Raw genomic sequence first — 25,694 nt, forward strand, 5'->3', positions numbered from 1 at the left:
TATCGAACCACAATAAATACCACCAAATTGGGCCAACAAACTAGAAAAATTTTAACATATTTTGCATAGCAAAAGAGCTTGTGTGCTAGGGAACTCCCAATAAACAAATGTATTAATTATAAATAGATGTAACTAAGAAATCACATGGGCCATTTGGTAGGTATAACATAAGAAGTAAAAGGTAGGTGCAGAAGGAAAGAAAGGAAAGACCAAAATTTGGAAGTATTGGAAAGGAATTAGTCAATTAACAATGAGTGGTAAAAAAACTTTTTTAAACCCATCAATATGGGGAATGGGAAAGGGGGAAAACGTATCTAAGGACCAGCAATATGGATCGGTGAATGCTTTGAGTCATAGAGTAGTTCATTCCAGAAGAACAGGCATTAGTAAAAGAGGGACTTCACTAATTGTGCTCTCTTTTGGTGTTATTGTACAAATATGACAAATCACATTCGTTTCTGGTACAGCCTTCTGTAAATTTTTGCCCCTTCAGATTCTGCATGGATCTCCCTTTCAGTCCGTATCCCCATTGGGTTGCTTAAAAGCCACCCCTGATCATCACATATTACACTAGGATCAATGACATCAATATGTTCAAGCATATCATTATGAGACTCAAACTGATTCCTCATGTCAAGTGCCACTTCAAATACGTCTGACTGAATGAAAACCTGTACAATCGTTACTAAGAAAATGAAATCTTGTAATTCCAGTACCTAGAAACAAATGAAATTACCAAGCATAAAGTCTGCAAGCGATCAATTAAAAGAAAAAAAAAAACCGTCTTGCAAGTGGAAACCTCGACCAAATGTATGTGGAGGCAAAACCAAAAGGTATAGTTCAATGAGCAAATCAAGCTTAATATTCATGAGAAATGCATATGAACGTAGAGATTTGCAGCTCTATATTTCAATCAAGAATAGGCCCAGGGGAATGAGCATGAACACTGATTTGAAATTTCAAACTAAGAACAAATAAATTAACACACAGAAACATTTGGATTCAACTTTCAAAAAGAGAGGATTGACTAAAAATGTAGGAATCACATATACCCAGAATTCAATTACCTAATCAAGAAATTGGTTAAAGAAAATACTGCATTTTTTTCTTTACTTGAAAAACTAAGAATAGACTCACTGCAGGAGAACGGGCCCTTACTTTTAATTCAAATTTTAAATTATAGGAACTCAACTGCAATTACAGATTTACAACTATTAGTTATAGCTATTGTTAAATTAATGAAAAGAGAATGGAGGTATGCAATAAATAGAGAGAGAGAGAGAGAGAGTGCAAATAGTGATTTACCAAAAGAGGAAACAAGAGATAATAAATTTAGATAATAGTAGTCTCCCTAGCCAATTTGCTTCCAAGATAGCCGATAACCCAGTAGTTTAGGGGTGCAGGATCAAACCCATGGAACTGCAGGCTCTCCATGGTATGGCCAGAGGGCCTGACGTGCACCCTGCTCTGTCCCTCCCCCCAATTCCCCTATTATGGAAACTATGTAATACCCAAAAAAAATGCTTCCAAGATATGGAAACTCTTTTCTCTCTATGGTGTACTTGCAATTTGCTCCTATAATGTGTGAGAATGTTCTTTTTACCAAAAAATAGGTTAGAAGTTGTGAAATTGGCACTATCTTTGTGCTCAAGTCACTGATTGGGTCTTGATGATGGAGGCATGGATCTCAAGGACATCTTTTTGGACTCTGTTATCAGAGTGGTACTGCCAACTCATTTCAAGATCCTTTTCTCTGAGAGTGGAGTTCATGCAACCCACAAAATCCCTTCCTCCTCTCATCATGGAAATTTGGATGTTATCAAGTTCAAATTTGATACTATTGAGTTGGCAAATGAAGACCACTTAGGATTGGTGATCTTGGATGGACTTAAATGATAGAGTTGAGCATTGGGTTGGGCTCTTCTGGTTTGAGCTTGGCCCAGCCTGAGGTCCAAACTCGAACTTTGGGTTCAGGCCAGGTCTAGGCCCAAACCAAATCCGAACTCATATTTTGGGCCTTGGGCTGGCCTAAACTTTGAACCAAAACATAGACCTATAACACAACCATGTTAAGAAAAATGCTTTTGAGTTACATTCACATCTACACCAAGGGCTAAAGAAAATTGCTCTCTCTCTCTCTCTCTAAACAAGATGGAAGAGAACAAAAGGGAAAAAAAGGTAAGCAGCTAGAAGATAAAAGTCAGTTTTGAACATGCAGAAAATAGAAATAAAGGCCACCCTGTTTACCTTCCATCATTTTTTTCCTGAAGGTAAAACATGGCTTAGATGAAAAAACTTTTATAACCACAATCACTAAAGCAGACTATGCTTCTTTAATCCTTATTTGTCCTCCTAGAGTTTTCCCACTTGAATGTTGAAGCAACTAGGGACATGACCTCATAAGGACTATCATATGGGACTTAGTGGATAAGATAATCCCACTTATATGTTCTCATTTTACAATCTCCCCCAGCTTTTTTTATCAATAATCGTGCTTTTATTAAAAAAAATCAGTAAGAAGAACAAAGTTATATAGTCAATGAGAGATAAACACTCTTCCCCAAAAGATCTTTACAACTAAACCCAAAACATTTGATCTCTTCCCACCAGTGTTTGACTAAAGAATCTACCAAACTATTGGAACTTCTTTTGACCCAATGTAGCCTCACTTCTAAGTCTTCTGTCAGCCATCTAAATTTCTCTCTCATTGTCGTAGTTCCACATCCCTACATCCTCATTTTGTAACCAAGGTTCATAGTATCAGGAACACAAGGTGTATCAGAAAGGCAATTTTAAGAGACATATCAGGATACATTTTGGATACACATGGATACGAAGAAAAAATCAAGATACGCATGCATATGCTTGGAAACTCAAATAAATCCTAAAAAAATATATAAATAACAACAATTACAAGTTTTATATTATTTTTTTTTATGAATTACAAGTTTTATATTATTGCAAATAAGTTATTTAAATGTAAAAACCTATACTTTATGGTTTATATAAAGTGAGATATCGGGACGCAATTAGTGACCGTTCAAAAATTATGGAAGAACTAAATTGTGTATGTATATAAATTAATTTTCAAAAAAATCAATATATAACTTGTCTTAATATTTAAGAATATATAAATTTAATAATTAATTTTAGCATTTATTGACAACCATCCACTAAGAAAAGAGAAAATTTACTTAAAAATAAAAAAGCATATGACCATAACAAACAAATGGAGTGTGGTCTAGTGGTGAACTTATGGTCATTAAAACCTAATGACCAAGGTTCAAATCTTGCTATTGCTAAAGTTTGTAGTTTATATTCTAACAATTATAAGAACTAAAATCAATGGCTTGTGTAATTGAGTAACAAATGAGATTAATGAGAATTCAAATTAGGTGCTAGAATTCAAATTCAAATTTGAAAATATGTCTTAAATATAGGAGTAATTAACTAATTAATGAGAGAGAAATTGTACTTAAATATAGGAGTAATTAACTAATTAATGAGAGAATTTGGCCTCAAATATAAATTAACAAAATTAATGAGAGAGGGGGGACCCGAAACAAATTAAGTGCATCGGGATGTATCGGACTGTTTCAGGCCCATACCAGCCAATACAAACTCAAAAAGGGCTAATACGGGCCCGTATCGATTCGAACACACGAAACAAATTAATGAGAGAGGGGGGACCCAAAACAAATTAAGTGCATCGGGATGTATCGGACTGTTTCAGGCCCATACCAGCCAATACAAACTCAAAAAGGGCCAATACGGGCCCGTATCGATTCAAACACACGAAAAGGAATGCAACACATGACTTGCACATGTTCCATGTATCAGACCTTTGTCAGAACGATACATATCGACTGATACAACCTAACACATTGTGAAATTTTGAACCTTGTTTGTAACCATCCGACTACTAATTTTGAATCTCCTTCAATAACCAACTTTCTTAGATTCAAATTTCTTGCCCTTTGTACTCCCTCCAGCATAGCCATAACTTCCACCCTTAGAGAGTCACCTACTTCTACAGGACCTAACTACCTAAGTACAGAGCAATTATTTGGCCTTCATCATCCTTAAACACCCCTCTTATTTTTGACATCCCTGGATTTCCAAACTACTTCCATCAAAATTAACCTCTATTAATCCTCTTTCCAGTGGAGACCAAAAACGATTGTTGATAATCTTATTTGTGGATGAGTCAGCCACTTCCTTCCACTTTCTAAGGATGTCATTCGTTGAGAGTTGTGAAAAGGTTTCCATAGATTTTAGCCATTGTGCCACCCTAATCATAATGTTCTCAATAATGGCTTCTTTGCTCCTTTCCTTTTCCATGAAAATTCTTGAATTATTTTCTTCCCAAATCATCCAATTTATTGTTATCCTTGTGCATCTCCACATAAGCCTTCCCCTTTTCTTTGGCTAGGCAAAAAATGTTGGAGCAAACAAGCTTGGCAGTTGGCACATCAGCCAAAGAACAGGAAAAAACCATTCCCAAATACCAATAGCAATAGGACAGGAGATTAGTAAGTGAAAGCAGCTCTCATTGTTGGCTTTGCATATAACACACTAGTGAGTGGATAAGCACCACTAGACTTGTTCACGGGCCGGATTCGGGCTAGGCTTTGCCTCTTTTATTAACATAATACATTCAAGCTTGATCTCGGACCCAGCCTAACCAACGGACCTAGACCTTAAGCCCAAGCCCAGGCCCTCCTATAAAGCCTGACGCCCAACTTGTAAATTGGGCAAAAAGATGTTTTTATGGGAAATTGTCTAAAACTCGCCATGTCTTTTCAGCATTTCTCTTAAATGCACCATAACTTTTCAAAGCTTCTAGGGAACCCCATGACAATGAGATTTTGTTTTCTAAAACTCACCATCAATTAGAGCACCATTAGTGTTCATTGACAAAAGTTGTCCATGTCAGCATAAATGCAATTTTCATGACCAAACTGCCCCTGAATGGTGAGTCATCCATATTAAACATATTTTTATGACTAAAATGTTCTTAAGCCCCCAACTACAAAATCCCATTCTGAAAGATTCCAAAACACGATTTGGAAGCCTCAGTCAAACTCCCCTCCTATGCTCTCTCATCCAATCCCTAGCCCTACTAAGTGAGAAGACCTTCAGCAAAACCCTACACAACCGTTTTTAATGGCATGGAACCAACCTGTGGTAAGCTCTTCCTCCTCCTCCTCTTCTTCTTTTTTCTCCTTCTAATGGTTCTGAAGCCAGAGTTCTACCCTGAACTCCAAATCGACAGTACAAATCCAATGCCCATTTTTTGGATCTTAATTACGGATTGCATGCTTTTCCTGTTTTTATTTTGGGTCTCTAAGATGAAATTTATATTTTTTGTTTTTCTTCTCTAAACTTCTCATGCGATGGAAATCGTGGGTTTCTATATTTCTTTATTTTTTTGTGAAGATTTTGTTTTGGTTATTATTCAAATTGGATTTTAGATATTGGTTTGCCTGGCATTAATGGGTTTTGCAAGAAGAGATTCATGAGTTGCTTCTAAGTTTTGTTGAAGTTGGAGCTACAATCATGAGGCTAAAAGGAGGGGATCCACTGCTAACTTTTTGTTCTGAAATGTTTATACAAAATGGCTTAAGCAAATTAGTTTGGAAATGCTATCCATTCTCAGAGAGGGTGTCAACTAAAATGTTGTGTGGGTTTATTATATGTATTTGGGAGGGGTGGAGAAGAAATGGAGTTTTTGCAAGGGATTCAAGTGATTGTTGTTCCAGGTACGGAAGAGTAAGATTGTCGCTCCTGTCTCAAAGAATTGAAACTGTTAGTGAGAATGCAAATTTGATCCGTCTTTATTATTGTTCAGGTATCTTTGTTGCCTCAAGATTAATAGCAAAACTGGGAATCCTGTTGACCCATCGTGGGAAGCTAAAAAATGGATTTTGGGTCGAACAATAACAGGGGTATTTCTGGAATATTGAAAAATGGGTCGAATATAACAAAGGGTAAAATGGTAATCTATTAACCCATTAGTCTCTTTAACGTCAAGTTACTGACATGGGGTTCCCTAGACGTTTTGAAAAGTTATGGTGAGTTTAAGAGAAATGCTGAAAAGTCATGGTGAGTTTTAGACAATTTCCCTTTTTTATTTTTCACTCAATAAAAAAACTGATTTATTTATTTAAATGACCTTAGAACCCAAAATGTTGGAAGATCTCACTATGGCTTGAGAAAAAAGAAGAGGAACAAAGAAAAAATATATTATATATTTTTATTATATAGAAAATGTTTTTATTATATAAAATATTATTGGACTTGAGCTTGGACCAAGCTTTTTCAAGAAAGCCCAAGCCTGACCCAAAAAAGTAGGCCCTAGTGTTTTGGGCCTGAGCCCGAGCTCGTGGGCCCAAAATAATGTCCAAGCCCAACAATGAACAAGCTGAGTGGGGCTATCCCATTGGGCTACCCGGCCATGAACAAGTCTAAGCACCACTTAGGTCTATACTTTTGGAGAAGGTCACAAGTATTAATTCTTTCATGGAAATGCTTCGCAACAGAAAGTTCCAACCCTTGATGGAATAGGCTTAGACCATACCTCCTTAACCGGAAAAGGTTGTAGTTTGTAGAGAACAGCAAAGAGTTAGGTTAAGACTTTGAAGAAGGAAGCACAAGGGAAGGAACCAAAAGAAGAAGGATCCCATATCCAACCATCAAATTTAGAAGGGTCAAGATAGATCTCATCAAGGGTTTGTAAAAGAGCAAGTATAGTAGGGAGTTTAGAATCCCTTATACCCCTTCTAAAATTTAAATCCTAATCGTATCCATTTCTTGAATTAGAAGGATCAAGAAATTTGGATATAGGTTCATTTTTGAAGACAGAGAACTGGACCCTAAGAGGGGAGGTTCTAACCTAAAGGTGTTCCTAGAATTTTATGTCATTACCACTACAAAGATCATACCTAACAAAAGGAAGGAAGAGAGGTAAGATGGCATTTATGGCCTTCCAAGGAGAAGCTTGGGTTACCCTAGTTAAAACTCCAATGTCCCATCCATTATCCAACAACTCATGAATACTCACCACAACCTTATAGGCTTATACTACAGTTTGTCCTTGTCTAGAGGCATTCTCCATAGCCACTGCCAAATAAAGCCAAGTTTCTCTTCTAAATGTTCCCAAATCCAAGGCCCCCAAAATTTTTACTTTTGTTAACCACATCCCACTTGACTCTATTAGAGGTGAGCATGGGTTGAGTTGGTTCTAGGTTTTTGGAACCAGAACCTACCCTGTAAAGGTCGGTTCTAGCCTTAGCGGTTCCGGAATCGGTTCGAGGATCTATCCATGAAACCTGTTCCTTTTACTCTCCCCCTTCAAAAAAAAATGAAACATGTTCTTTAAAAACTTGATTTTTCAATAAATATAATATATTTTAAAACTTATATCATCTTTATTGATTAAATTGAGTAATTTAAAATGTAGATTATCATAACATATTAACATACGGTTCAAAGCTTACCATTATAATTTAAATTTTGTAAATATTACCTTTTACATTACACATTCAAATATTATGAAAATAAATAATCAAATCACTTTAAGTAACTCAATGGTCAAGTGAGACCATGGCCTTTGTAACCACAAGTGCTTGGGTTCAAATCTTAACATCCTCAAAAGTATTTTGGGGTTTATTTCAAGGCAAGTTCAGTTCTGGTAGGGTAAACCCCTAGACCCTAGAACCAGCTTGGGTAGGGGTCAGTTCCAAGAAGTTGGAACCAAACTCCAGTCACTCTAGTCTCCACCCTATAACAGATTGGGTAGGGTCAATTCAAGGTAGGTTCCAAGTAGAAGCTACTCATTTGCTCACTCGTAGACCCTATGGTCCCTCTTCCCCTCCCCTAGCTTCCATAAGAAATCCCTCGTCATCTTCTCAAGCTTCCTACCCACTCCTGGTAGGGGTCAGTTCCAAGAATTTGGAACCAAACTCCAGTCACTCTAGTCTCCACCCTATAACAGATTGGGTAGGGTCAATTCAAGGTAGGTTCCAAGTAGAAGCTACTCATTTGCTCACTCGTAGACCCTATGGTCCCTCTTCCCCTCCCCTAGCTTCCATAAGAAATCCCTCGTCATCTTCTCAAGCTTCCTACCCACTCCTCCTAGGATCTTGAAAATTGATAGGCAGTAAACTGGAAGGCTAGCAAGGGAAGACCTAATCAAGGTGATCCTATTGTGAGGCTGAAAATTTGACCTGAAGCCTCTTGGAGTTGCCATTGACCATGAATCTAGGGATGTTTTCCTATGTTTAGAAAAAAAATGTTTATGATTTTCTTTTGAAATTTCTTCAAAGTGGCTCCAAATACCTGGCCTGCTTAATAAATAGAATGGAGAAAAGTTGAATCTCCATGAGAACTTACACTTGATAAATAAGAACCCTCATATTATTAGGTTGGGCAAACCAACAAACACCTCATAGTCAAGAATGGGGGAAGCTAGAGTTTTTCCATTCTACATGATTCATAATTCCTGTTGTTAGGGGGTGTATTTTATATATGCTCATGGCATTAAGGTTTTTTTGTAATTAGACTTATTTCAAGGGACTACTCTATAATTATTATTATTGTTAATATATTAGGGTAAAGTGGGTGCAGCCACTAACCCCTATTCGACTTCTTCTATTTTTATCTCTTCTTCTTCCTTCCAAGCTTTCTTCTTCTTAGTTCGTATTCTACACTCATTGGTTCGAATAAATCAAGAGGACGCACAAGCAGCCCCTGATCTGATCAGTGTGATGTTTTACAATAAGCAACCACTTACAACCAATAGGCTTCTTTCCTTTTGAAAGATCAACAAGGTCCCACGTGTGGTTTTTTTGAAGGGAAGAAATTTCCTCACACAGCATTTTTCCATTTAGGTAATTCTAAGGCCTCCATAAAACACACTACAAAGAGCAGAAATAAAGGCATGATACTTAGGAGGCAAATGAGAAGTGGAAGAAAAATGAGCAACAGGGTGTTTGGTACATGCCCGAACACCCTTACAAAGAGCAATGGGAAGATCAATATCAAAAGAAGATGATCAGAGGTACCTGAAGGGTGACTAGCGCAAGGATTTTCCTCGTGAGAGTCTTACAGCAGTTGCTGCACTTCAGCTAGAGCCACATCAGTGGTTGATCTGACGACGGAGTTGAAGCCTCTTGGAGTTGCCACTAACCATAAACCCAAGGAGGTTTTCCTATGTTGAGAAAAAAATATTTATGATTTTCTTCTGAATTCTTCATAGTGACTCCAAATACCAGGCTGCTTGATAAACAGAATGGAGAAAAAGTTGAATCTCCATGAGAACTTACACTCAATAAATAAGAACCCTCGTATTGTTGGGTTGGGCAAACCAACAAACACCTCATAGTCAAGAATGGGGAAGCTAGACTTTTTCCATTCTACACGATTCATAATTCCCAAAATAGCTTCAGATTGGAATCCAATGAAGGTTGTGATACCGGGGTCCCCCCCCCTTGACACCTCTTATGGAACCAACTACTACTTAAGTCCAAAATGGTGTGAACTGGGGCAAACTTCTAAGCTCTTTCTCATAGGGAAATGACCGAACCTTGGAAGGGATTAGCACCTTGCTGCCTTGTTTTTGTTCACCGGTTCACCCTCTTCAGGTTGGAGTCCAATGAGGGTGGTGGTACTGGGCCTCCCCCATTAAGCCTCTCTTGAAACCAACTGCCTACTTAGGAGGGAAAGCCATGGATGTCAGGGCAAGCCCCTATTCCCTTTTCAAGGCTCAATCAAAGAATAAATCAACAATGGCTGAACTACAGAAGTAACAATCAACTAAGGGATGGGCTTAGTTGCACTTGGGGCAAGATGCAAAGCTAACTTATACGTTCACCTTTGACAAAACCTAGAACCACCGCTGCTACGATGTGGAGGAGACAAGGACCACAGTTTGCTTATTCCAGAGGGATCCTATTTAATCTTGGCACTATCAGCATTGATCATCGAAGGCATAGACCTATTCTTGGGACAAAATGCATAACTAGCTTAGACACCTCCTTCGATAAAACCTAGAGCCATTGTCACTACTATTCAAGGGAAATGAGAACTGAAGCTCACCTTTCGAATGCAAGAAGAGGAGATCTTCAATCGAGCTATTCAAGCTTTGAGAATGCCAGCTGTAGTCCCCTCTAAATGTTTGAACAACCCTTAGTCTCACAGAAAGATGAAAAAAGAGAAATGGGAGAAAAAGAAAGGGGAAAATAGGGAAGAGTGAGGAATGTAGAAATGGGTGGGGGGTGTTCCTGTTCAATCTGGTTTGATGCTAACAATACATAGTTCAAACCTCCCTCCTAGAAAAATGGAAAAACGAAAAGAAAGAAAAGAAAGAAAAAAAAAAAGAATGAATGAGAAGGTTAGCATGACAAGAGTAATTTATCTTGGTAGGAGCAGTGGCTCAATTCTCAAAGCTTCCTTTAATGGTCTTGGGCCCCCTTCTCACTCCCTATTTATAAGCTCAAGGCAGGGGTAGTTTGGGTATTTCAAATAAGTTTGAGGGTAGGAGAGTCCAAGTATGGTGAAAGGTGAGGTATTCTTTGTAAGAGGAAGAGTGGGGGGTAGTTCATGTATTTTGGAATTTTTCAAGGGTAAAAGTATCCAAAGAAAAGTGAGAATAGGGATATACTAGTGAAGAGAAGAGTGAGGGGTATTTTGGGTATTTTAGAGTTCTCAAGGGATATTTAAGTAAATTCATGGGCACGGAGAGGGAGTATTCCCATCTATGGGGCAAATGATTTGGATAGCTGGGATTATTCCTAGAGCAGACCAAGTTTATGATTGGGTCGAATGAAAGTGTTAGGAACCTACCTAACTCAGGGCTCTTCGAGGGAGCCAACCTCCTGAATTCGTTGAAAGGGAAGAGAGAGAGAGAGAGATGTCGAAAGATTCCTGTCTTATTTCCCTTTGTGCTTCACTACTTATACTGTTTACATTCTTTAATTCCTTTCTGTTACAGCTGTTGCAAGTGGACAATTAGTTGTGCTGACGTGGCCTCTTGTAAAACTGATTAACTGCTTTCTATTGGTCTGTTCCAGCAGTCTTTACAATCCCTCCCTCCTTTAGAGCAACCTTGCCCTAAGGTCTAACGTGGGAAAATTAGATTGCAGATCCAAGTAGGATTCCCAGGTTGCATCCTCTTCTGGGAGTTTAGACCAAACAACTAATGCTTCTGGGATGACTCTTCCACCACGGCGCACCCATCTGAAATCAATGATGCAGGCTGGCTCAGTCTGCACTTGTCCTTCATCTGAAAATGTGGGAAGGGTCGCACTTGTAATGACTCCTGGCTTCGGCCCTTTCTTCAGTAAGGAGATGTGGAATACAGGGTGCAATTCTGATGTAACCGGGAGGTCCAGCTTGTATGCAACAGATCCTATCCTCTCAAGGATTTTAAATGGTCCAAAATAGCGCGGGCTGAGTTTGTTCCACTGTCGGCTTGCTACTGAAATTTGTCTGAAAGGATGCAATTTGAGAAACACCCAATCACCGACTTTATATTGAACATTCTTGTGATGTTTATCATAGGTGCGCTTCATCCATTGTTGTGCCTGTAAGAGATGATTTCTCAGTTCCTTTAACACCTCATCTCGTTGTGTCAGCTGTTCTTTCTAAGGTCGCTACTGTGGTGGTCCCTCTTTTATAAGGAAGTAGAGGGGGAGGATCCCAACCATATAGAGCTCTGAAGGGTGTCATCCCAGCAGCGCTATGGAAAGTGGTGTTGTACCACCACTCAGCCCAGTGGATCCATTTCACCCATTGTCTTTGTTGATCTCCCGCGAAGCATCTGAGATATGTTTCGAGACTCTTGTTAACCGCCTCCGTCTGTCCATCATAGTGTTTTAAAAGGCGCGCCTGAGGCGCAAGGCGAAGCGCATTCCAGAGTTGGCGCCTCACATGGGTCAAGGTGGCCAGACTTTAGGAAGGCGCTCACCTCTGCGCCTCAGGCCAGGTGCCAGGCGGTCCAGGTGAGCAACTATTTTAAGTTGCCCTTTCTTTTTTTTTTCTTTTTAAATTTAGTTTTATAGCTGATTACAATCGTATATATAATATTTATTTCCGTTTATGTGCCAAAATATTGGGATATGTTATGGCAAATTTGAAAACCTAATTGAGAGTGAAAAAACTTGCCATGCAAGGCTTTCACAAAAATCTTCAGAGCCCTCAGCACCCTGGTTCTTCTTGGATCATCAAATTCAGGCTTGTCTCAGTTATCTCAGACACTCAGTCGAACAGCCACCTTCGAAGTTCGATTATCAGAGGCCATCTCTCAGTCGGATGACCAACTGCAGCATCTTCAACTCTTCAGGCTTTCAGCATCAAGTACTTCTTCTTCTTCACAGAAAAACAGGGGCTCTGCCCAATCATTTTTTTTCGTTGTGTTACTGTTTCTTTGCTTTTTACACTGAAAACAGGGGTTCCGCCCGCCCCCTTCTTCTTCTTCTCCTCCTCCTTTTTGTTCACAGAAAAACAGGGGCTCCGCTCAATCTTTGTTTTCATTGTGTTTCTTCTTCTGGAACTGTTTTACACTAAAATAGGGATTCCACCCCCTTCTTCTTGTCTGTTTCACACTAAAACAAGGGCTCCGCCCCACTGTTACACAATGTTTTTTTATCAGCAAATGTTAATTTGAAAACAGTAAAACAGGGCTCCACCCCATTCTTTTTTTTTTATTTTCAGTTTTTTCTTTACTTCTTTCTTCCCCCACTTTGTTTTTTGATATTTTCCTGATTTCTTAGAATTTCTATGTTTTTTTTTCTATTTTTTTTAATTTTTCTTTAATTAAAAAAGGCGCGCGCCTCACCTTACGCCTCAGGCGCATTTGGAACCTATCGCTTTTTGTGCACCTTTCGCTTTTAAAACACTGGTCCATCGGATTGGGGGTGGTAGTTTGTTGACTTGAAGAGTTTAACCCCGTGCAGACAAAAAACTTCAGCCCAGAAACGGCTCATAAAATAGGGTCCCTGTCTGACACAATTGAGTTGGGGAGCCCGTGAAGGCACACAATTTCCCGGAGGAACAATTCAGCAACTGTGACTGCTGTAAATGGGTGTGATAGAGGTAGAAAATGATTGTATTTCGTCAATCTATCCAATACCACAAGGATAATTGTTTTGCCGGCAGAAACGAGCAATCCTGTGATGAAATCCATTGATATATCATCCCAGACTTGGGTTGGTATTGGGAGTGGTTGCAAGAGGCCTGTGAAGGGATAGGATATCCATCACATGGACGCCGAAGTCTTGCGGAAAGGACTGGGTGAATTTCAAAAAAAATATTTCTCCCATCTTTACAGGGAATCGAATTCCCTATTTTAGAAAAACATATTTTTCAAGGATCAATCTTGAAACAAGAACCAAACCAGATCTGAACCAAAAGGAGTAGGAGGGAGGATGTACCTGATACAGAGAATTAGTATCTCCCAATGGAGGTGTTCACGCCCAAGGAAGGAACCAAAGACTGCTCCCACTGAAGATGGCGCGGTGCAGGATGGAGCAGAATCAGCAATGTTCTTCAAAAGAACTTGACCCTTCGCAAGAATCAACTGGATGGCTTGTGAGTACAGCTCTAATCAATCTTTTCCCAAAAGATTGGTATCAAGATCAAATCTTGATTTCTCCCAAGAACTGGAGATCAAACTGAAGGTAATGGCAGCGGCAGGAAGGAGGCGGCAAGAGAGATTTTGCAGAGGTTGCAGAAATCTCTCTTCTGTGATTTCAGCTCTGAAGACAAGAGTCTTAGGTTGCATGTCTAAAGGCTGCCGCCCCCTCCTCCTTTTATAGATTTAAAGGGATCAACTCCTAATCCTATTAGAAGCTGCTGATCCAAATTATATTTGGATTAGAAGTCCCTTTAAGTGATAAGGGAGAACCCTTATCTTATCTACAGATCAGATCAGTCATCTCCTAATCTAATTAGGAGGCTTCTAGATCTAAATCTTATTTAGATCTTGGACTCTCTAAGTGGATCGGGTATAGGTCCAATCCTATCAGCTGATCCATCTCAGAATTCACCCCCTTTAATTGACTGATCAAATCAGCCCAGTTCGAAATGGGCTTAAGGCCCATTTAAGGTTATGTACTCACTTAGCCTTCCAAACTGCTGCCCAGTTGGAGTTCCTTGTATGGCGTGGGACCCAAACATTGATCTACACATCAGCCACATGGGTTCAGCCCAGCCTTTGTTACAAGGCCTGGCTGAATACACTGTTATGGACAGTGCACCCCATGAAACCCATCTTATGGGCTTTATGGGCCCAACACTTACCCTAAGTGGTCCCTGGGCCAAGCCACCTTGTAACACCCAGGGACTGTGGGCAGATGCAAGATTAGCCCATTAGGTATTATCCTCAATGGTCTTACACTTAACCTCTTAGCCCATAATGATCAAACACTGCCCGACAAGGGAAGACCTCTCCCTCGACTGCAAGGAACAGTGTTGCACTCTCTACTTACATGGATCCCGGGAATTAAAACCTTTTGCAAATCATTTTGAAACCATAACATATATATATATATCTTTATATAAATATATTTTGCAAAACAAAATCTCAACAATTGAAATCGGCTGCCAACAGTCTTGGTTTCCATCAGAGATAGTGCATCCCCGATCATTACCTTTGTCCGACAAAGGGGCTGATCCTGTCTTTATGATCACCCACTCAGATGAATTCTCGGACTGTCCCAACATACCCAGGTTTTGACCCCCGCTAAGGATCTCACTGATTGGTACATCAAAGACAACACAATCCGACACCTAGTGTAGTATCATAATCGAGTCTAGGGGTCAGGTGTAACTTTCCAGTTCTACCCATCTATCTCCAAGGTCCAGGGCAATACTGGAAATCTGGTCCGGTTCAAAGGTTCCATTAATCCTACACTGCATGTGCTTTGGGTCTCACCTTGGTGGCTGAGACAAGCCACTCCAACAGTTGGCAGCACACCAGTGTCCGCCTTGGCAGGATAAATTTCCCCAAACTTACCCAATGGCTGTGAACATTCTAAACTAACACAAGTCTCATTAAGTGTCCAGCTTAAGGGTATTACACAGAAACACACCACAGGAACATGAATCAAATGTGTACTTTATTCATTTACAATAAATTCATAATGTACATATTTCTGATTGAAGCTAAGGGCATAGAACTGTCTAACAGCCTGCTGGTGTTGTAGTGGCTGACTTATTTTGTTGGCATACTACACACTTGGCTATGAAGTTCTGAATGGATGTACGCATGTCTTTCCAATGGAACTGTGTGGCGATGTGTTTTTGTGTTCGTAGGATGCCGGAGTGGCCACCTGTGGGTGAGGCATGGAACAATTCCAAGAGCTTCCTGAGATGAGTGGAATCTGCCGGGATTTCCAGGCGTCCTTTGAAGAAGAGTAGATCATCCTTGATGGTATACCCGGGGTGCGGTGATGGATTTGCCAATACTTGGACTTTCAACTGTTGTAACTTCACATGGGATTGGGCTTCTTTTCCAAGCTGATCCAGGAGTGGAGATGTTGGGGAAGATACTAGTAACCGAAATGATTGTGGGTGCTGTGACAGGGCGTCAGCCACCCAGTTAGCAGCCCTTGCTTTGTACTCAATTGTGTAGTCGTACCCCAGTAGTTTGGATATCCATCAATGTTGTTTCGGCGATAGGATTGCTTGTTCTAATAAAAATTTCAAACTTTGATGGTCGGTCCGAATTATGAACCGTCTCCCGAGCAAGTAGGATCACCAACGTTGAACTGCTAAGACCACTGCTATTAATTCTTGTTCATAAACTGATTTAGCCCACTTTTGTGATGTTAAGGCCTTACTGAAAAAGGCTAGTGGTCACCCCTCTTGCATGAGGACGGCCCCAACACCTTGACCGGAGGCATCACATTCAATGATGAAATCTTTTGTGAAATTAGGTAGTGCTAATGTTGGAGGTGTCGAAACTGCATGTCTCAACTGCTCAAAAGCTTGTTGGGCCTGGGTTGACCAGTGAAAGGCATCTCGTTTCAGCAATTGGGTCAATGGGGTAGCTATCAGGCCATAGTTTTTTATGAAGTGGCGATAGTACCCTGTCAGGCCCAAGAAGGCCCTCAATTACTTCACACTTTTGGGTTGCAACCAGCCCATTATACTGGAGATTTTATCTGGGTTGGCTGCTACAGTTCCGTTTTCTACAACATGTCCCAAGTAACAAACTTGGTTTCTTCAAAGGAGCACTTGGACTCTTTAGCGAACAACTGGTGGGCCTTAAGTGTTGCAAGGGTGACATTGGTTGGGACGGCTCCTGGCATGAGAGGGACGCGGTGGTCATGATCTCGACGTGGTGGAAGTTCTTGGGGTTCTTTGAATACGCTGCCATATTGCTGAAGGAGTTGTTGTAGGCGGCTTTGGAAGTCTCCAGGCCCATTTGGGCTGCTGTTAGCTAAAGATGGGCTGGTCCAATTTAAGTCCATGTGCATGAATATGGGCTGATCCGGATCTCCCACTTGCTTTGTTAATGTTGCAAGACTGATGGGCCTTGGTCCCTTGCATGTTTGCCCTTGTAGATGGATTGTAGAGTTCTCTGATGTGAAGTCCATGGTGAGACGGGCCCAGTCATAGATCACGGAGCCTGGCTGTCTTAACCATTGAATCCCTAGCACCACATCTGCTCCACTGAGATGAAGAGGATATAGGTCCACCGAAAACTGGTGACCCTGAACCTTTAGTAGTAAGCCCATGCATATACTATTGTAAGAGAGGCTATTACCGTTGGCCACATGAACCGTAAAAGCCATTGTTGGTTGAACCGGGAGTCCCATTTTATCCACCAAGACTTGAGTTATGAAGTTAAGGAAACTACCACTGTCTATGAGGATTGCCAGTTGGCGTCCTTAGATTAGCCCGACAACTCTCATTGTTTGTGGGGACGCAAGTCCCGTAAGGGCTTGTAGAGATATTTTTTATGTCCCATTGGGTTGTATTTCCCACCCTGAGTCAGGTTCCCTGCAACCGGTGAAGTCGTCTTCCTCTTCAGCATCCATTTGAAGGAGAAATGCCTATTGTTTCCTGCACCGATGGCCTGGCCCGAATTTCTCTTCGTAGTTGTAATAGAGTCGTTTGTCTCTACGGGCTTGCATCTCTGCCCAGGTCAGCCGTTTGAAGGGAACCGATGGGCCTAGGCCTAGTATTCCTTCCTCTTTGTCTAGTGCCGTCGTCCTGGTTACTGCACCCCATGGCCGCTGCACCTTTCTGGCTCGAGCAAACTTGTCTTCACACAGTCTTGCTAGCATTGCCACATTTATGACCGAAGTAGGCTGCATCGCCTTTACTTCCAGTCGCAGTTCTTCTTTCAAGCCACCGACGAAGCTTCCAACCAGCGCCTTTTCCGTCCACCCTTGGACTCTCACGACCAGTTTTTCAAACTCCATCTGGTAGTCTTTAACCGATCCCACCTGCCACAGCTTTGCTAAACTCTCATCGTGATCTTTGAACCCAGACGATCCAAAACGGATGGTCATGGCGTCGGTGAAGTCTACCCAAGATTGACGAGGGTGCCCCTGTTGATACCATTGAAACCATAGGATAGCTTTCCCCTCAAGATGCACCAAAGCCAGAGCCACCCTATCTTGCCCAGGTGTCTCATGGTAATCAAAATACCTCTCGGCTCTGAGAATCCAGGGAGTTGGGTCGCCGCCCTGTTCTGCGGTTGTTTTCATTGCTGCACTCTTCTTGGCTTCCTCTGTCGTTGTTCGTTGCCACCTGCTCCAGTCGATTGAGAGCAATGAAACTTTCCTTCATTTCTTTGAGATCTGATGACATTCGATGGAGCTCTACTTCCATCTGATCCACTCGGGTGTCTATTGACGTGGTTCATGTGTTGGTCATGCTGGCTCTGATACCAACTTGTTAGGAACCTGCCTAACTCGGGGCTCTTCGAGGGAGCCAACCTCCTGAATTCGTTGAAAGGGAAGAGAGAGAGAGAGAGAGAGAGAGAGAGAGATGCCGAAAGATTCCTGTCTTATTTCCCTTTGTGCTTCACTACTTATACTGTTTACATTCTTTAATTCCTTTCTGTTACAACTGTTGCAAGTGGACAATTAGTTGTGCTGATGTGGCCTTCTCTTGTAAAACTGATTAACTGCTTTCTGTTGGTTTGTTCCAGCGGTCTTTACAGAAAGTCTTAAATAAAAGCCAATGACAGTTCACAAAGCGGAATCTTATCCAGTTTAAAGGCTAGAGAGGCTATTTTTAGGTGAAATTTGGTAGGTGAGATTTCTAAGGGGCCTAGCCTTGGTGGGGTTTGATTGGTTTGAAGATGCTCAGATACAAGGGATGCGAGGATCATATATCTCAATCAACAAGAAGGGCTAAAACAGAATCTTGCTTTGATCAAGGGGTAAACGAAGGAATTTCAAAGTGAAATTTGATAGGCAAGGGTTTTAAGGTATCAAGAGTCATTTGGTAGTGTTTGATTGGTTAGGTGAGGTTTCTTAGGTGGGGTAAACAAGGGAGGTTTGGGCAGAAACCTGGCAAATAGGGATTTGATGTGTTTGGGACTTCATTGCAATGGTTGATTGGTTACTAGCGATATCTAGATGGGAGATAAATTGCCCAAGTGTCCATTTTTGGGTGTTGACATCTACCTCCTAAAGAAACATAGCCTTGCTATTCAAACAAATAGAAGAAAACAAAAGTCTTTTTGCTGACATTCACAAGGTGAAATTCATCAGATCTCTACCAAATATACACCAACAACCATAACCAAATAGTCTCTCTTGCTAATGAAAATATACCTGCCCTCCAGCACTTAAATTCTTTAAAATAGAATCTACTAAAGGCTTCTGCACAACTCTTCTCTTGTGATGCCTTTTCTTGAAATGTGGATCTGGGCACTGCAAGGAGATGATGAACAAGATCCTATTCAGAGCAACCCTACTGCATTTAACAACCTTAGAGTAGGTCTTAAAGGAAATAAACATGAAGCATATAAATTATAAATTCTTTTGGTACAAGGGAATGGAAGCCACATATTATGCACTCACCAGGATAGAGACTAATACTAAAGGTCCAGGATATGTTGATAATACTTGTTCAAAAGAAGCAGTGGCATTTGCAAACATGAAATATCTGTGATTCAAAAGAGAAGAAAAATCCTTAAGGGTAAAAAATAAAATTGTGATCTCTCATCTGTTTTCCAGAAAGAGTAATGAAACCTTACATGTTATTAAGAGACAATTCTTTCACCCACAACTGTGCACGCTTGACCAACTGCACAAGTAAGATCATGTAGGAGTTAAGCCCACATGAAAAGTATGAAAAGTATATGTAGGAGTTAAGCCCATACTTTTTTCCGTATTTCAAATCCCAAATAATTTTTTGAATCAGGAATCCTTTTTGCAAGCCATATGAGGAATCTGCCGCTACCTGGGAATTCTGACTTGTTAGCTTGATGTCAAAAGTATTTTCTTCTTTACTCTCTCTAAAAGCTTTGAAGGGAGGAAATATGTAAAATCATATTCTATGTGTTTATTTTGCTAACTCTTCATGCATAAGTCATGACATTTTGCAAGTAAAAACTTAACTAACCTCATTATATTTTGCAACATCAACAGGATTTCTAAATGAGATATTCATTCACCCATAGTATCAAAAGCCTAAATATAATAAAGAAAGCCATGGGAAGTTACATGAAGAATGGAACAATGAAAATACCCCCCCCCCCCCCCCGGTTCTGAGTAAATACTATAGATGGTAATAGTCCACCACAAGGAGTTTCTCTCTTACTCTATTTGTTTGTTTGACAGTTTGAAAACATAGAAATAAGAAAATCTAGTGATTATGTATGCATCTAGGCTTGCATACTAGCCAAGGCCCAAGTGCAGAAACCGGCACCCTGGTAACTGCGTTGAATCCAGCCATGGTTCTATCAAGTCTGCATTGGTGTAAAAGGATTCAATTGATAAGCAGGACAGGTTGAATTTGGAGATTTTCTTGGTGAGTTTAATGTGGACCCCCAATCAACCGGTTTTTTTTTTTATTGGAAACAGTAACTTTCATTAATTCTTTCAGAAACTTAGTACAACTGTCACCTTCAAAAAACAAGGTGACCCCTCATCAAATTACAAACAGGCCCAAAAAAGGTTCTGCCTACTAACTCCTTGCTTTGCTAAAGTATCAGCCATTGCATTGGCTGATCTCCTACTCCATTTAAACCTGACATCAAGCTCCCTTGTTAGTTGCATAATGTCCCTTACAGGTTGTCTAAGGGACCAGGCGCCTAAGCTGTTTGTTTGCATCCAACCTATTACCAGTTTCGAGTCTCCCTCCACTTCCAACTGCTGAAAACCCAGCTGTTTAGCCAGCTTGAGCCTTTGTAGGAGTGCCAAAACTTCTGCTCTAAGAGAGTCCCCCAGTCCTATCGGGCCAGAATAAAGGGCCAGGACATTTCCTCCCCCAGCTCTAAAGACACCCCCAATTCCAGAGGGGCCTGGGTTACCTACAGAATTGCCATCAAAGTCTGACTTAACAGCCATAGATAATAGGGGCGACCAGTCCTCTTGGATAGCTAAAGAGGGGCAGGAAGAAGCTGCTACTGTACTCCACCCTCTAATTAAGTCATCTATAGAGAAGTCCTTGAACAGATCCAGTGATTTCAGCCAATGTATGACCTTAATGGTGATCCCTTCTATGACTTCATGTGCTAATTTTTCTTTCCCTTGAAAGATTCTGTTATTTCTCTCTTCCCACACTGCCCAAACAACTGCTGCCCTTGTTGCTCTCCACATTACCCTTCCTCTTTTCTTTGACTGACGAAAAAAGCTAGATAGATCCACCACGCTTGTAGGAGGAACCCACCTGCACCCAAAGAGAAAGGAAACCCAATCCCAAATAAGTAACAAAAGGACAAGATATTAGTAAATGATTTACCATCTCACCACTCTTCAAACAAAGGCTACAAACATGAGGGGATAAGAACCAATTCGGTCTTTTTTTTCTTAAGCAAGTCCAAAGTGTTGATTTTTTGGAGAACCACTTCCCAACAAAAAGCCCTCACCTTTGGAGGTACAGGAGCACTCCACACTTCTTTTATAGGAAAAGAGTGCACTGAAGCATTGAAGAAAGAAGAGCATGAAAAACAACTGGAGGACTCTTCAGACCAAATTCTATTATCAGGACAAGAATGATCCAAAAACACTGAATTTAGAAGGGAGAAAAGATCATCTGCCAACCCTATTTCTGACTCCCTCAACCCTCTCCTGATCCCTAAATCCCACGACTCTTCAGAAACACGAAAAGTAGAGATGACTTTGAATTTGTTCAAGGACAAGGAGTAGCGGGTCAGGTGCCTATCCTTAAGAGGCTGGTACCCAACCCAAACATCCTCCCAAAACAGGACCTTATTACCCGAACAAGCATCATACCTGATGAAAGGAGAAAATGCAAGCAAGATTACCAATAATGTCTTTCCACGGAGAGGAACGAGAAAACCTTTTTGGGTTGAGACTAGCATCCCATCCATTAGCTGCCAATCCATGTATGCTTTCCATCACTTTATGCCACAAACTTTCTTGCTCCTTGGGAAACCTCTACAACCACTTACCTAAGAGTGTTGTGTTTCTTAGACAGATATTTCCAATCCCTAAACCCCCTTTGTCATTTGTCCTAGACCACTTCCCACTTCACTAGGTGATCCTTTTTTGACTCCCCAGGTTCCCAAAGGAAATCTCTCATTACGTTTTTCAACTGATTTGCAACCTTGACAGGCACTTTGAAGGTAGACAGGAAGTACACTCGCAAATTTGCTAAAGTTGACTTAATTAAAGTGATTCTACCTCCTAAAGAGATGTAATTCCTCTTCCACCCTGCTAATTTCTTTGTGAATCTTTCCAAGATTGGGTACCAGAAACTTTCTAACTTTGGGTTTGCTCCCAAGGGTAAACCCAAGTACTTTATAGGCCAATCACTCCACTTACAGCCTAACAACCTAGCCAAGGAAGACACCTCCTCATCTGATCTATTAACCCCAGCCACAACTTTTATTCCAATTCACTCTCAAATTAGAGACCTTTTCAAAACCTTCTACCAACAATTTCAGATTGATCATCTCCTTAGTCTCTCCCTTACAAAAGAGAATTATATCATCTACAAATTGCAAATGAGTAACCACTACTTCTTGCCTCCCTACTCTCCACCCAATAAAAATATTTCTGGAGTCAGCTCTAGAGATCATAACACTCAAAACATCCACTATTAAGGTAAAAAGGAAGTGAGAGAGAGGGTCCCCTTGTCTTAGACCTCTCTTTGCAGGGAAAAAATCCCTAGCTACCCCAATCAACCAGTATTTCACTAAAGAAACTGGCTGGTTCCTGGTAAACCTAATTTTCCAAGTTCAGGTAGGTGTTTTTGACACAACAACCAAGAAAGGTATTGGTTTGGTTCCAAAACCACCCAAAGTTTGGCCTTGGCATAACCAACTTATTGTCGCTCTTGATTGTATCCAGAGGTTGTGCTTTGTGCATTGTTGTAGAAAACTCTACATAATCCAGTGCTACAGAGTTTTGTCTAATTTATTTGCACAATCACAATATGTACAGTCTGATTTGATTTTATGTAAGCAATATGTAGCCATTAGTATCTGAATAAGAAAAGGGTCATAAGAATGCCAGATTTGGAAATTTGCAAGCATATTTCAGTTGTGCTTGCACTGGTTTTCGATTATCTATATCCTGTTTGGGCACCATGTGGAAAGAAATCATTTCATTTTGGTTTTTTGCAGCGTTTGAGCCACATCCTCATCACCAATCAATAAAACCACTAACTGAGTTCATTTTCAAGAACATCCAAAAAATATCAACTAGCACAAGGGTACACTTAAAAAGTCAACAATTGGGTACGGATCCATTTTGAATGGTGGATTGTGGTCTAAAATGCAAAGGAAAACAATAATAAGAAATCAGTTTAGATGGCAATCAAACAAGTTATTAGGAACTGAATCCGGGTAAGAGATCATTATCATGTACTAACACTACGTAAACATGCTTCTATCTTGGGGAATCCTCTATCAAGGGGTAAAAAAAGAGTACGATCGTACTATATATTATGGATGAGTAGAAAGAAGGAACAAGTAGGATGCAGTAGTGGCAAAAGAAGTAGTAATTACCGCTGCCGATATCCACCATGAGCGGCAGCGTGGAGTCTCTGAAGACTTCATTCCAGTTTGGCACTTGTGCAGGGACCTGTTACACCGGTAAAGGACAAAAACACAAAAAACATCAAACACAATTCTTCTTTCTTTGAGGATTTAGAATTCCGAACACATTGTGAAGCTGTGAAACCCGAACATCAAGTTCTTGGAGAAGAAACTCACAAAGAGCGGATAACGAGCAATTCCTCTAGTTCAGCGAAGGCTTACCGAGAAAGAAGAGCTAAGAGGGTTCACATGTTGCCGGATTCGAACGTGACCCACCTACATCAACCCCCCATATCCATCAAATAAATATACCAACTCATCATTCATACATTCATTTACTTCTAATTCGTAACAGGAAACAAAATGCTAAGGCAAGAATAAAACCCGCACGCTAGAGAGAAAGAGGCGAAGCATCAAACACCTGGCCGACTTTCTCACTAAGCTTGAGGTCGGCATACTCCATAGCAACGAGCTCGGGGCTGCTCAGCTCCGACACACCAGAAGTTGTTCCACACTCATGATGATGTGGTGAACTTTGCTTTCTACCACTGCCAGTGGTGCTGGGGTTAAGGAGGAAGAGGCATCGAGGAGCCAAAGAGAAGAGAGCACTTCTTGGGGTACATGTAATACCTGCAGCTGCTGCAGCGTGAATTTGAAAAGGAAGAGAGCAGCCCATCATCCCCAAACACTAAAAGTACAGACCTTTTCTTCTTCCAGTTTTTCAGTTCTGTAATTAGCTCGCCCACTCACCCGTCCCCGGCTCCTGGTAAGCCCGTTTATTCCACTAGGAATGCAGTTTAGCACGCATAGAGTATAGACAGGTTGGAAGCTAGACAGCATGTAAATATAAGATTTCTCGTCAACTTGGAAATCGGCAGAGTCAACTTGTAAATATAAGACATGGACGAGTCAATGCGGAAAACTCGACCGAGTCAAAATGTCTCAACTAGAGTACAAAAACCTGTATTATTTTGTATGTATTTGCACTGTACATGTTTGTATTTGTACTATGAGCCTAATCAATTACTTTTTAATATTGCATTTTATTTCAATAAAATATTTCATTATTCATTCATATTTTACCCATGAAATACATAGTTCAATCAGTTTCTTTTCTCATTTTATCCATCCAAGTGTTTACATTTCTCCCACACCCATTTTTTAGATGTATTTTTTACCACTTAACAATCTACTCCATACAACATTGTTGGTCATACGACTATTTATATATCATCATCATCATCCATGTCTTATCCCAATTATATGAGGTTGGTTAAATAAATCCTGTTTTTTTAAATCTGTTCTATTTAAAATTATATCCATTATTAAATTATTAGTGTTTAAACCATTTTTTACTAGTTCTACCATGTCCTTTTTTGGTCTACCCCAAACACTTCTAACTCCTTCAATGTGTAACAAATCACTTTTTCTAACTATCACAGTTGTTGGTTTTCTATACACGTGCCTAAATCATCTTAGTCTACTCTCTCTCATTTTATCGCCTATTAGAGCTACTCTTAAGTTCCTATGGTTATATCCATTTATTAACTCTTCTAATGAGAATTGATGATGCAACTTCTTTACCTTCCATTCTATGATTGCATCTCTCTTCCCAAACAATTCAAAATAAAACCAGGGGAACAATTCTAGCACAGTGATGGGATTGCAAGTCTCTAATTACATGACCCCATCATAATTTGATCCTATTCAGAACATGTTGAGCATTGATGAAAGGGACCTTAACATAATTTATTAACCAAATATCCATTAACAAAAACATGATTGAGATTTTCCCAACCACAACAGCAACACTTTGAAGCAAGTCGGATACCTTGCTTACTAATCACATAACAACACCACTTTGTCTTCATCATTGTTTAAAGAGATCTTCACTTATTTAAGCAAATCAATTATGTTTTGAGGTATGTCTCTAAAATCAACATTCAACATTTGATGCATGGAAACATCTTGAACATCTTTGCTTTCTAACTCAAAAATTAAAGGACCAAGCCCTAACCAATTCTCATACCAAAAAGAAACATTGCCTTACCCAAGTAGCCATTGGCTATGTTGTAATGCGTACTCTTTTAGCTCTTATCAGCTTATTAGAGGCAAGTTCTAAAAGAGAGAACAAGTAAAAGAGTGTGTCTAAGTCTAACCACACATCTAAAAAAGGTTGTATTATATATTGCTGAGTTACAAAGGTTATGAAAGGACAATTGTGTCACTTACAAGTGCAAGAAATAAATAATAAAAGAATAAGTATATGATACATAAGACACAAGACGAAAGAGTGCTCCCAATAATAGATCAGCCTATAGATTCTCTACACCCCCCCCCCTAAATTGATGCCGGGGGGAAAAGCATTGGACAATCTCATTCAGTGATACCAAGACCACCTTCATTAATTAACTTGTAAATGTTTTGCCATCCAACCCAATGAGCTTTGTTACCAAACTCAATAGACCCCCATAAAAAATGGCAAAGAGCTGATGCAAGT

General features: G+C 40.3%; 1 protein-coding gene across 4 annotated transcripts; it reads right to left on the reverse strand.

Annotated features, from left to right (window-relative positions):
• Positions 1–27: 27 nt before the first annotated feature.
• On the reverse strand, positions 28–24,047 carry LOC104593408 (tRNA (guanine-N-7) methyltransferase). Of its 4 annotated transcripts, none has more exons than XM_088892112.1 (9): positions 23,825–24,047; positions 23,585–23,742; positions 23,417–23,470; positions 23,165–23,240; positions 19,349–19,428; positions 19,223–19,272; positions 19,047–19,131; positions 18,798–18,896; positions 28–671 (listed from the first exon to the last, which is right to left on the reverse strand). In XM_088892112.1, the coding sequence occupies exons 2-9, from the start codon at positions 23,648–23,650 to the stop codon at positions 447–449; spliced, it is 735 nt and encodes a 244-aa protein (XP_088748238.1). In that variant the 5' UTR covers positions 23,651–23,742; positions 23,825–24,047; the 3' UTR covers positions 28–446. The 4 variants fall into 4 exon arrangements, with proteins under 4 accessions (XP_088748238.1, XP_088748239.1, XP_010251522.1 ...); XM_088892113.1 differs by having other exon boundaries at positions 23,616–23,742; positions 23,825–24,044; XM_010253220.3 differs by having other exon boundaries at positions 23,616–24,046.
• Positions 24,048–25,694: the final 1,647 nt, after the last annotated feature.

Source organism: Nelumbo nucifera, chromosome 7, assembly GCF_055504915.1.
Source record: "Nelumbo nucifera cultivar China Antique chromosome 7, China Antique-T2T, whole genome shotgun sequence".
NCBI lineage: Eukaryota > Viridiplantae > Streptophyta > Magnoliopsida > Proteales > Nelumbonaceae > Nelumbo > Nelumbo nucifera.

Excerpts from the sequence above, each read along its gene's own strand:
- LOC104593408 (XM_010253220.3), bottom strand. The coding sequence starts at position 23,873 with ATGATGGGCTGCTCTCTTCCTTTTCAAATTCACGCTGCAGCAGCTGCA. Across the intron at positions 23,241-23,416 it reads CTCTTAGCTCTTCTTTCTCG|GTCCCTGCACAAGTGCCAAA; the intron begins GTAAGCCTTCGC and ends CCGGTGTAACAG. Across the intron at positions 19,132-19,222 it reads GAATTGTCTCTTAATAACAT|ATATTTCATGTTTGCAAATG; the intron begins GTAAGGTTTCAT and ends TTTGAATCACAG.